Below are 12,507 nucleotides of genomic sequence, written 5' to 3' on the forward strand. Positions count from 1 at the left end.
TTGCTCTTTCTTGACGTTACCGTTCTTCATTCTCTCTCATTATCCCTGTCAGTCCTTTGACTAGTTGAATTTTTCTGATTTCTGGGATATTTTTACCGAAGTCAAGTGCAGTAACACAGTGTGTGGCTCATACATCCTTCGCTCTTCATTTTATGTATTTGAAGTTAGAATATCTCCGTGTACTTTTTGGATTAAGTGATGTGTTCACATAAACACTTTTCTAGCTAGGTTTGCAAGTGCTAGATACTTTTCCGTTCCCTCCCTCAACCTAATAAAGTCAGTGGAAGGATAAGAGAAAGGCCTGTCTTACTCTCTGGTGGCTATTTAGACATTAATGTTTCTTTTCCATCAGCCTCAGTAGTTACTGACGCCCCAAAGTTGGGAACAGAGCTGAGCACAGCAGCAGTGCCTGGGACCTGAAAGAGCTGCCCCACGGGGAGAAACACACGTGGAAATGTATGTGATGTTCCTGCCTTGTCCTGCACTGCTCGGGGAAACAACTGTCCTTTTCTGTGGGCTGTTTCATGAGATAGCACTTGGAATTATGTGTATATTTTCAGGATAAGTAAGAACTACGGTGACGCAGTAAATCCAGCGGTACCAGCCCTCGACAGGGTGACGGGGCTGTGCCGCTGCAGGGCGGAGGAGGCCAGCAGACAGCAGCCCTTGAGTGTGGGCTGAGCTCCTGCAGCGCAGGCAGCACCCCCCGGCCCTCACGGCCCTCGCGTACGGGTTAGCTCAGGCCCCTCAGCGGAGGCTCCCCTGAGGCAAGGTCGGGTCCCGTCACTGCCCGCTGCCACCCGCCTGGGGAGGCGGCTCGGGCCGGGGGGCTGCCCCGGGGGGCTGGCGGGGCGGCCGCCGGCCCTGCGAGCGGGCTCGGCCTTGCTCGGGGTCGGCCTCCATGTCAGGGCGCCGGCCCCCCGCCATCCCCTCCCCGGTGCTGCGGCGCCATGTCGGGGCCGCGCGGCGCCCCGGAAGCGCTGCCCGGGGCGGGGTTTCCCTTCCTGTGCGGCGCGGCCGGACCCGGCCGGGTGAGGAGGCAGGAAATGGCGGCGGTGCTGCAGCAGCAGCTGCCGGGCCCTCCCGCTCCGCAGTGCCGGGCCCAGGCCGCCTAGAGCCGCCGCGCCAGCGCCGGGCCCGGGCCGCAGCCACGCCGGGCCGGACTCCGAGCACTTTACATACATGAGGTAGCGGGCGGGGCCGGGCGGCGGGCAGGGCGGGCGCCGCCGAGCCGAGGCGCCAGCGGGGGCCCGGCCGCCGCGGGCGGGGGAGGGGCCGGGCGGCGGGGAGCCCCTCCGCGCCCCGGGGGAGGCCCTGCTGCGGCGGGGGGAGCCGCGGCCCGGGCTGGCGGCGCCTCCGGTGGAAGGAGACGGGGGCGCGGGCTGCGGCGGGCGGGCGCCCCGCGGGAGCGGTGCCCGCCCGGGAGGGGCCGCGGCGCTCGCCCCGGAGCGGTGTTTTCCCTGCGGAGCTGAGGTTTGGCCTCCCGCGCGTTGCGGTGCGCTCCTGCGGGGCTGGCAGCCCTCTGCGGGCGACAGGGGCTGGCGGGGCAGGAGGGCTCCCTGCGTGCTGCGGTTTAAGCCAGGTCTCGGGCTGAAGTGATGCAGCAGAACCGTTCTCCGTGAAGTACCTGAAAGGATTAAGCCGCGGTTGTGTAGCAGCGCAGGAGAGCGGCTGTCGGTTGTGCTCCGCTTGCCTCCCTGTCCCTGGGTAAACATATCATTTGAGTACTTGGCAATCTGTGGTCTCCCCGCTTCCTCCTGACAAATCAGCATATGGAGCTCGGTGTGTATCTTAACCCCGCTCCAGTGTTATTTTTTTTTGCTTTGTGCTGCATTGCTGTTGACATGGAAACCAACACCACTTTCTGTTCCAGAGAATTGGAAGCTAAAGCTACCAAAGAAGTTGAAAGAAAACTAAGCAGGTAAGATACTCATTTAAATTCACTCCTACAGTTCAGAACAAGAGTTGGCCTTGGGCTAGAAATCATTGTGGGCTTTATCGGGAGCTTTAATCTTATGTTAATAGTAAGGATAAAAAAAACCCTGAATTTGAAAACGTGCTCCTCTATTGCATAGAGGAATCTCTGCAATTTTAGTTAATTCTACAGCATAAACACCTTTTTAGCATTGTTTCTTTTGCATAATAACAATATCACGTTCTGTAATAGAATTCCTTTAACAGGGTAGGTTTTTGAAGATAAAAATAACTGGCTTTTCTGTCCTAAGTTGTGGCACCTAACAATAACTGAAAAAATGAATGAACGGTTTGGGTTTTTTTTCCCATACAGTTCAGTCAAATATTGTTGGGAGGCAAGAAATAGTTGGCTGTGGCATGAAACTTGCTTTGAGCTCAAATAAACTGTATACTGTCATATGACTGTTAGGTTTCTGTCTATTTTTCCCTGAAGAGTTGAAGGCGGTGAATTTCCCATTAGCATGTTGTGGTTTTTATTTGAGAGTTTTGTAGAACGGGCAGTTCCTTTTTTACATTATTCAGCTCAAGAGTGATGTTGAAATAAGAATTCTGTGCCAATAATACACATCATTTTTGTGTTTGAGAAGTTATTTCTTCTGCACCGTTTATTTTTAGCACGGTGACTTTCTTGCAAATACCTGCCCCTTTCTGTTGTTTACATTCCTTGGTGTCGACTTTTGTCCTACTTTCTTTTTGTGTTCTTTTTCAATTAGACCTTAAAGGGACTTTTGCTAGCAAACCTTTAAGGGGACTTTTACTAGGGCCATTTGAAATATGCTGAAACCCTGAATATAACTGATAGAATATTAGCTTCTGGTACCTTGCTTTTTTTCTTATTTACTGTGCCTAATCAGTCTCCAACTTCCAGGTTGATTTATGATTACACTGTGAAAACTGATCAGCTTTCCCCTGCTGTCAGTGTGTATCTTCCTTTTTTATGCTTAAGCATGAATGATTTTTCCTATTTTGTTGTTGAAATATGTGGAATCTTCAAGATCCACTTAGCGTATTGCTTTTAAATACAATGTCAAGTTCGTCGTTAAATGGATTTTACTTGAAGAGAATGATTTCTCTGTGTTCTGACACAGAGGTATATGTTTTATTCGTTTAAAAGGTTCAGAACTGTGTTTAAGTTAACACGAATATACCAGTTGTTTTCAGAAACCTGTGTTCTAACTGGCTGATGTTTAGCGAGGGAGTTTCATCACGTGAGCACAGAGCCTGATAAAACTGTGGCGTGCCTGCTCTGGGTAGGCCTGATTGCTTGTTTTACTGTTGTAGAACTCAACAGATAACCCTCATTCCTTCTCTAATGTCATTATTTACGATCTTATTAAATTTGCAGTGACCTAGTCAAATTGTAAAAGAGCAAATATCTTTTCCTGGGAAAGGTAAATAGACTTATGCTACAGTTTTTCTTAATCTAAAGTCCCATAGTGTATGTGCACACTGTAAACTCCATGGGATGTTGGCATTGCTTCGTGTGTGTTCTGTAGTCACCTTTGGAGTTTATGCTTATAAATTAATGGGTAGCAAATATTCTTTTTTATCTTACTAGGAATATTGGCCTAGACTGGGGGTTTGTGATAGGATAAGTATTACAGCTTTTGCTACAGCTTGCTTATCCCGTTGGAGTGATTTAAATTCAGGATTAGCAGTTTGGCTTGTTCGGCCTTTTGGAAAAGAACCTTCATTTGGTCTGCATGCTCTGTAAAAAGTGTACATGTCTAGTCCTAGGCAAATATTCCTGGTCTCAAAAACAAGCATAGCGCATGATTTGCGACAGTAATTCAAGTAAATCTGTTGTGCACTGTAGTGTTGTATAATGTCACAAGTTACACGTCACCTGTTCAGTCTGCCGCTGAACAAGAGCTGTCCACTGTTAACTGGAGAAATGTAAGAGTTAAATTTGGTTAAAATCGGGAGCAGTAAAAATCACCATTTAGTTCTTCTGATTTAAGAAATAACTTTTTAATTCTGTTTGGTAAACAGGGCTTTCCTGCCTCATTTATGTGGAACTGAGAGAAGGTAAATATCTGAAATATGTTTATGTGTTTTTTTTTTTTTCCTAAACACAGGAGTTGGGCTCTTACTTCACAAGCATGCAAATTATAGGGAAGATTCACACACTGCTTGCGTTCACCTGTGTTTCTGCTCCAGAGATTCCATCTGCATCGGTTGCAGACTCTCCATGTTCTTGCAGAGCAAGCTTTTTACCTAAATCAAGCATACCTCTAGATTTCATCCATCTATTCTACTAAGTTACTACTGTACAATTTTTTTTTTACTCTTCATGTTAGAATAACCACCATATTTCCATGAGGCTTTCCTTATTTGCTGTAGAAAAAAAAAATGAGGTGGCTCAATGACAGAGGCTCAAAGAGAGAGAAACAGTGAGAAATGTAGTCGTTTCTGTTGATATTTAAGCACTTGATTTTCTGCTGGGTTTTTTGGGAGGTGGGGTTTTTTTACTGGTAAACTTCTTATGGGAGGACTTCTGCTGTCAAATGGGAAGAGCTTATTGCACAGAGGCAGCATTCTGTTCATACCTTTCAAGACCTTCAGGCAAAATTGTGCATTCCTTTCTCCTCTACACACACCTTTCCAGGTCATGCGTAATTGTCAGGTTGTCCCCCTAAGGTAACTTGCCTTTTCTTTTCCTAGTCTTACAGCAAACCCATGTGCAGTGTAATTCTTGGCTCTGCGTTAATAAAACTGAAGCAGGCTGGAGAGTGGGTGGACTTATGGTTAAGGTGCTGGGCTTTGCAGTCGTTTGGGTTTGTGCACCTGTTACAGATATCCTGTGTGACCGGTGTGGTTATGGAAAAGCAGGTTAATCTGTCTTCTTCATTTCCCCATTCATTAAATGAAGATAGAGGTTGTTTATTGCTGCTACTGAAGTCTTGTCTATTTAGATGATAAACTTGGGAAAGGGATTTGTCTGTTGTGTGCTTGTGTAACACTGAACATCTCAGATGAAACTTCAGGGCAAAACTGTAACACAAATACTATTCCAGAACTGTGGCATATTTATAGTGCTTGTAGTTTGGAACACGGTTCTGCTGAGCCAGCTTCTGTCTTAGGAAAATGGGAAAGATGAGTGTATTCCAAGTAGTTGGTAGTGGTAGACATGGCATTTAGAATTCTATCACATTGAGGGTGATAATTTAAAGACTGAGGTATTTAAAAGCAAAAAAAGAAAGTAGCTGGTGCATATTTACTAATTAATTATTCACTGAAGTAATTGTTTCAGTTTTTAGCTTGGCAGCACCTCCTGTATACATGAATAGCTGGAGAGAATTAACACACGTACATGACATCTGTAAATAAGTGGTTTTGCTTTGTTATCAGTGCCTGAGGCTTTCTTGGTGCCTGAGGCTTTTTTGCTCCTGTGTAACGTGCTGAGTGGTTTTAGTTGCCAGAGCATTTCCATTTAAGGCACTCGTGGGTTTTGTTGGGGGGGGTTTGTTAACTTCAAAGTACTGGTTTCTATTCCATAAACGTGAAGAGTGCTCTTTTTGGTGTAGTACCCTATTTTGTGGGAAGCATTAATAAAGGAATTGAAGGATCCATTTTTAATCAAAATACACATTTTATAATTGATTCTTGTATAATGACAGAAAAGCTAGCAATTGGTTTTTTATAGAAACTGAGAAATAATTTCTATTGGCAGCTGTATGTAATTGCATAATTTCAAAAAATGTGAAGATTAGGGAACCTGTAGGTCACCATATATAAAATTTATCAAAACTTGAAAGTCTCAGCAATGTTTGAAAGTCTGTGTGGAATATCAGATCCAGGTTGAATACGTAGTGCGTGCGTGTTTACTGTCTTTGCAGAGTTGTAAAAGATGTTTCAATTCCAGATGCTTAAATGCAGTTATCTGGCAGTGTTCCACCTGTAGCATTGCGAGTTAATTTATAACTGGAGGAAAAGCAAATGGTGGAAAGGGTTGATTTGTTCGTTTATGTTCCCCCAGATTTATTTTATATATCTGTCACTGGAAATTGGAACAAATGGAAGTGATGTCTTCAGAAACGTGCTGGCACCGTATCGTGGGGCAGCGGCCCGGCAGGGGCTTGGGGGGTGTCTGTGGGGCTGGCAAACGCGGCACCTGGGCACCTGTGACACCGCTGGCATCTTCAGCAGCACTTGTGGAGAGGCATTTCAAACTGTTGGGGCCAGCTTGAGGAGTCGGGAAACCCAAGGAATGCAATTCTGTTGCGCAGGAAGTTCAGGTTTGGGGAACGCTGGGTAACTGGTGTTCATGGTGAGGGGCGACCTGTTCTTTGGAGTAGAAATTTGCTGTGTGCGAGTAATAAATGCTTTCACTCAGAGATAAATACTGAGTTCAAATCATAATAATGCAGTGCTGTGTCTTAGAGCTTAATTTCTGTCAGATTTCTTCTTGTAACCATAATTTCCTCAGTGAGGCGACTAGAATTGTAATTTTACTGTGGCATAACATGTTTCCCTGTTGTATATTACAACAGCAAAGATGGCATGCTGCACAAACAGTAATTATTGCATCCTCAGTGTGTCTTCCAGGGAAAATACCAGTGTACTTGGTTCTCCTTTTCTGTAGCGTAAGGATAGAGGTTAAATATGCCTATTTCAGCCCAGATATTTTTACAGTGCCACGCTGCAGCTTTTGAAATGACACATTAATACAACTTTTTTCAAGAATTAAAGTAATAAGTAAAGTATTATTTCATGTAAATGTTACCTGAGATGTTTACATTTTGAACATTACAGCTTTTTTCCAGTTCACAAGCCAAATAACAAATCGAGCCATACAAAAATAAAATTAGCCTTGTCAAAACTTAAGACAAAGAAGTAGTAATGAATGCTGAGTGTAGAAGTAAGAATGTAGCTGCTTTTCTTTTAGTGGCACGTGATTGTGACAGTAACGAAGTGAAAGACTTCGTATCAAAAATCACCCAGATCGCAAGGCACTTTGTCTTGCCAAAGTGACACCTGTCCTAAAAGATTCAAAAGTACCTTATTTTTTTTTTAATCGCTTAATTGAGTGAAGCGTTTTGGTAGTTAGGGGTTTTTTTTCCCTTATACAAACAAGAATTGTGCTAGTGAGGTACACAAAATTGGAGAAAAAAATATTTTTATATAAATAACGGTAATTATTTGTCTGACACTAAGGCTGTTTAAAATTATGCAGATAATAGCAGCTGCTACTTGTATGTTCTCAGAGCCATCAAATGTGCAGCCTGTCCTGAGATCAAGATCAATTTTCATTTGGTCTCGCTTGAAAATAAAGCACCTTTCAAGTTCAGCTGTTTAAACTGAAGGCCTTTGCTCCAGTCTCAGATGTGAATTGCGTGTGGCGGGGGTGGTTTATTTGCAGTTGATCTAAATTGAAAAACAAGGCTTGCATTTCTGCTAAGACCATTTAACCTTGAGCAAGCTAATCCAATACAGAGGAGGAAAAGGAAACTCCCTGTACGTGTGTTTTAGTGAAGGTGGATGGCTGATAGGGGAAATAATAGCAGTGTGTTTATAGATTCATGTTATGAATCAGAATTGTCAGTCGTTGCTTTTCCTTTGGCCAGCTGATGGACTGAGCGTGCTGCTACACACACCTCTGCCCTACGAGGACAGTGGAGTAAATCTACCCAGACGTAGGGGAGAGCCCAGCAAAAGAACTTGTTAATTTTCTGGCTTTGTCTTGTTACTATGGGACTGGGTTCCTACGGTGTTATGTGCTGTAAAGTAACACGAAGCTGATGATAGTTGGTACGCAAAGAATAATATAAAGTGGTGAGTACTTAGCAGGAGTAGGTAGCTGTTAAAGTCTGAGATGATAAATGAGAAATACGACGTAATGCTTCTGTTTCTCAAGGAGTAGCATTAAAAATGTAGCTTGTTTGTTACATGTTCTAATGGGTGTTGGAATCTGATGCATAAATACTATCATTTGCTGTCTGTGGAGAGGGTTGTGTATTGATGTGTTAGAATAAAGGAAACCTGTGCTTTCAGCTGTCAGAGGTGGAAATTCAGGAGTTCTGCTTTAGACTGTGATGGCTTAATAGGCAAAACTGAATTTGTGTTTCAGGTTTATGTTTATGTAAGAGGGTGGTGGGAACAGGCCTGCCTTCCTTGAAAGGCTCTGTTACAACATGGGCAGTAAGGGCTTTACTGTTGTTATTTAATTGTACAATGGGTTAGTTTTGCTTTCCAGTCACTGAGAATTAACATTATAATGGTAATCTAATACTCTCTTTAAAACTTGTAATGAACTATAGGTGGGTAATTTTTTTTTCAGGGGTTGCCTAGGCTCCTGATACTAATCATAGGGGCTTTTTTTAATGTGTTCTAAGCTGTCTTTGTAATCTTAAAATCTGTTTTTCTTAAATACATGAAAATAGAATGATCACAGTGTCATAATTTAGGAGTTTTATTGTTCCTGTGTGGAAGGAAAAAAAAGATGCTGTGGGTGGAATATTGCAGAGATACTGATACGTTACTTGTTAGCATCTGTATTCCAAAAATAAAATGTAATCTTGTTGATTTAGTTGTAGCAGGATTGATGAGTTGCTTTTTTTTTCCTGTGAAAATACTATTTTGCATTCTGCTTGCTCTTTAAAGTGCTACAGCTTGCTTCTAAAAGCTGGATGATTTTTCAGTTCATGTAGTTTTTGCATGTGACACTGAAATTTGTTATACAGAACAAAGTGCTAGTGGATTGCTTAACTCTGAATTCTTCTCAGGTTATTAGAAAACCTGTAAATAACCTTTTGTTCCAGTAGGCAATCCTAGGTAAGGCACCACCCTGCAGTGCTGATACACTGACTGCATCAGAGGTGTTTAGCCTGTGCCTGTAGACCCCGTTTGGCTTGATAGAACAATTAATTTGTGTGGCAGTCAAGAGGGAGCCGGAGTGTTTCCCCAGGGCTCCACAGCCAAGCAGGGGTGAGTTGCACATGGGCTGACTGTGTCTGACAGCAACAGCCTGTTCCCCAGGTGTCACCTCTAGCTCAGGTCTTGCAGCTCATCCCGTCTCACATGAAGACGTGCACACCCAGTGCTGGTTAGACCTGGGGACACGGGACCCCAGGAAGGATGGCGACCAGAACGGGCTGCTGCTTCACAACGGCTACTCTGGGTCACAGCTTGCTCCCTCCTTGGATCTAAGTAGCCTTTGGGAAAGAGGATGTCAGGGGAGGTGACAGGAATTCTGTTGCACAGCCTGCTTGTGCTGGTGCTTTTTCCTGGGGTGATCCTGGGACAAGGTGGGCAGAGATCTGCTCGTAGAACACGTGTGTTGAACTCGCGCTTCGGGGAGTTATCAGCCCAGCAGCACTTGTGCAATGAGGTGGTGAGAGAATGGCTGGGGGCATGACTTTTGCTGGCCATGGGAGGAGAAGATGGTACTTGGCCTTTTCTGTTGGGTTAGATGTGTCTTAGTGGTGCTTCAGGAAATACAGTCTTCCTGAATAGCGAATCAGTGACTCTCGGTATGGAAGTCAGCTGTAAACGGATTGTGTACTCCATCAAAAACGAACTGTGACCTACAACAGCTGGGTTTTTTCTAGCCTGATTTCAGACCTACATGCTTCATTGTTTACTGATGCAAATTACCTGTTAAAAATTGGACCATTCCAAATTAACACAAACAGCGTTGCCAGCTTCAGTTTGGTTACAAATGCCCAGGATGCCGGACAGTGATGGACAAAACTGACTTTATGTATCACCTTTATAGTGCACAGATGTCACTGCAGTTAATCATTACCTCAAATTTGCAAAGTACCCAAGGGATTGCTTTAAACGAAACTGGGTGAGTGTAATTGTTTTCTGTAGTTACGTGACTAACCTCTTAGTTGTCCGTGAAATAATTTTTGAGACCTAATTGCAAATGCAAGATTCCTTTTTGCAGTAAGCCAGTCCTCGATGAATCTTGCAGCCAGGTGATAAAACTATAATAAAATGCAAAATACCCACACTGTGTTTGGTGGTTTGTGATTTGTCTTGCAGTGCAACTGAAATACAGAGGGAGCTCGGAAATAATACTGTTAGATTTTTTTTTTTTGCGTATTTTAACACATCAGAAGCAGTTCTTTTAAAAAAGAAATAACCAATGCTTGCACTCTGTTATCAGAAAATCTTAAAAGACAGAATTCGGTCTGTGGAAACTTTTCAGAGCGGTGGTCTGTCTGTAGTGTGTTACTGTGTACGTGGGGTGGAGAGAATACGGGTATTGTTTGGCTGTTCATTGTCAAAGCACACCACAGCTCGGTGAATACCTGCGGTGTCAGACTGCTTTTGTTAACACACGCAGCGTGAGCGGGTGGGTATTGTAACAGTCACCCTAGAAGTGGTGGAGGAGAAAAAGGATGCTGGATATGCAATAAATCAGTGTTGTTCCAACAGAAGGGAGCACTGGAAAAAGAAACAAGTAGAGGATGAAATCGGATTTGCAGTGCTGCGCCCTATAAATACTTTAAGTATTGCTGGCTTTTTTTTCTTCCACAATGAGTGTCATGTGAAAGTACTACCGTATCTCTTTTGGTTTGAAACTAATATTAATAATAGCCAAGTGGCCACAAGCTTTGAAATTTAAATACAAGTATTGTTATTACGGCGTTGTTCCTGGGAGGAGAACACTTTCAACACGTTGCTGAAGGATCTCGCAACGGGACAGGAGACCGGTTTTGAAGTTTGAAGGTAGAACTCAAACGGGCAGCAGTAACGTGGTACTTGCCTCTTCCAAAAGAACGGCAGTGTTATGCAGAATAGAATAAGTGCTGGCTGCCGTGAAGACCTGATGAGCTGCTGTTCAGTATTGCTCACATTGGCACCACCTACAGCGAAAGGCAGGTGCCGTAAGAGTGCTGTTTTTTTCTAATTAAGAAGTGAGCAAGTTATATGAATTTGCCCCAGTGGAAATGGGCAACTGGAAACTGGAAGTCACGCGTAGATTTAAAAAAAAAAATCTACAAAACCCCCCAACTGATGCCTGCACTCATTTTGAAAGGGACTTGAGCTGTGTTAAAAGTAGAATTAACCAATTATTTATATATCTGAATAAGTAATGAAAGGTTTAATACTTGTGGAGTGTCTTGTGTTTTACTGTATTCAATTGGCATTGCTTCTGACATATATATTTATAATTATCTTATTTAAATGGGAGGTTTTTAGTGGTAGGTAGTTTGGGGTTTAGGCAGAATTAAACCACTTATTGACTGCCCCTTATTGACATTGTCAGTTCATTTTCCACCAAAAGTTTTGTATAACAAGGTTGTCTTTTGTTTGATAATGTGAGTATGTGCAACCCTGCGTCATCGAATGAGGGTAACTTTTTTAAAGGAGATTTTAATACACTCAAAGTAATTGTGTAATGAAATCTCTTCTCCTGTTCTGCCTTGCTTAGTACGTGAAAAGCCTGGCAAAGATAAAACAGTACTTTGTGTTCAACGCTGAATTCTGGAGATGGACACCAGGCAGGACCGCTTGTCCCAGACAGGGGTGTAAATTCCCTTCCATCAGCTGTTTCTGGGCTTTTTCTTTTGCAACAGTAAAAAACCTCAGTGGCTCTGATCGGTTTTACTGTCCGGAGCTCTCCACACCACCTCTGAATCTGAGCACCTCTGGGTAACGTTGGCTGCAGCTGGCGGGTAGAAAGTGCGTACGGATTTGGGAGAACACCAGTTACATACGAAATGTTATTTAGAAGAGAGGATTTATACTAATCTCTGAAGGTTGTTCAAAGAGTAAATTTGGTGTCGTCTTCCTTTACGTACTCAACGTGTGTGGAGTTTGTTCCCACATCTCATTCAAAGTATCACAGAAATTAGGACTTGTCTGAAGGACGTGGTTTGCCCAGCGAGAGGGTAGGTGTGCGGTGGAGCAGGTGTTGAGATTCAGGACGTCAGAGGGACGTGTGTTGTAACCTAGATATGTGCTTCAGAAGGAAGTCTGGCAAAGCATTTTCAACCTATTTTTTAGTCTCGTCCACCCAACTATATGGTCAGGGCTTGTGGGCCAAAAGCTTCCAAGCTTTTGAACTTAGAAACGTTCCCGACCCTGAAATGACAAAGAAGATTCTGGCAAGTAGGCTTTCTGGTGCACAAAACTGCTTTATTCTCTGAATATTAGCAGGCTCCCTCCCCTCTGTCTTGGTGTTCTAACAGAAGCAAGCTGCTGCCACCGTTTTATTTTTATATTCAGCTTTATTGTTGCTTTCTAAACTTCAGAATCCTTCTTTCTGTGAGCAATTGTTTTTATTCTCACGTATGAAACAGCTAACTGATCTTCACTTGCACATTCCACGTTGTCACGAGGTTTTTGCACGATTAGCCCAAATGCTTTTGTCTGCCGGTTATCGCTGCCTCTTTTGTCGGTTGTGCTTGTGTGGAGTTCGTTCCCATTCTCAGCTCTCCAAGCATGGCCTTAAAGAAAAGTTTATTTTTGTTATTAAATTTGTATCAGGTATTAGTTCCTGTTGACCCTGATAGCTTGCAAGTGTGCTTGCATGTCTCCAGTTCTTTGTGCTTTTTGTACTCTCCGTGTTCTCCGTTT

At 43.6% G+C, this 12,507-nt stretch overlaps 1 protein-coding gene across 7 annotated transcripts in view; it reads left to right on the forward strand.

Moving 5' to 3' along the window:
* Window positions 1-1,056: 1,056 nt before the first annotated feature.
* The window catches only part of TNRC6A (trinucleotide repeat containing adaptor 6A), a 50,941-nt gene continuing 39,490 nt past the window's right edge, over window positions 1,057-12,507 (forward strand). For 4 of the 7 annotated variants that reach the window (XM_068424052.1, XM_068424053.1, XM_068424054.1 and 1 more), the window contains exons 1-3: window positions 1,057-1,187; window positions 1,874-1,921; window positions 3,967-4,002. In XM_068424052.1, the coding sequence (XP_068280153.1) occupies window positions 1,183-1,187; window positions 1,874-1,921; window positions 3,967-4,002 (89 nt within the window). In that variant the 5' untranslated portion in view covers window positions 1,057-1,182. Of the gene's footprint in view, window positions 1,188-1,534; window positions 1,783-1,873; window positions 1,922-3,966; window positions 4,003-12,507 lie in introns of those variants that run through there. The other 3 variants (XM_068424057.1, XM_068424055.1, XM_068424058.1) reach the window with 3 other exon arrangements.

Source organism: Nyctibius grandis, chromosome Z, assembly GCF_013368605.1.
Source record: "Nyctibius grandis isolate bNycGra1 chromosome Z, bNycGra1.pri, whole genome shotgun sequence".
Lineage (NCBI taxonomy): Eukaryota > Metazoa > Chordata > Aves > Nyctibiiformes > Nyctibiidae > Nyctibius > Nyctibius grandis.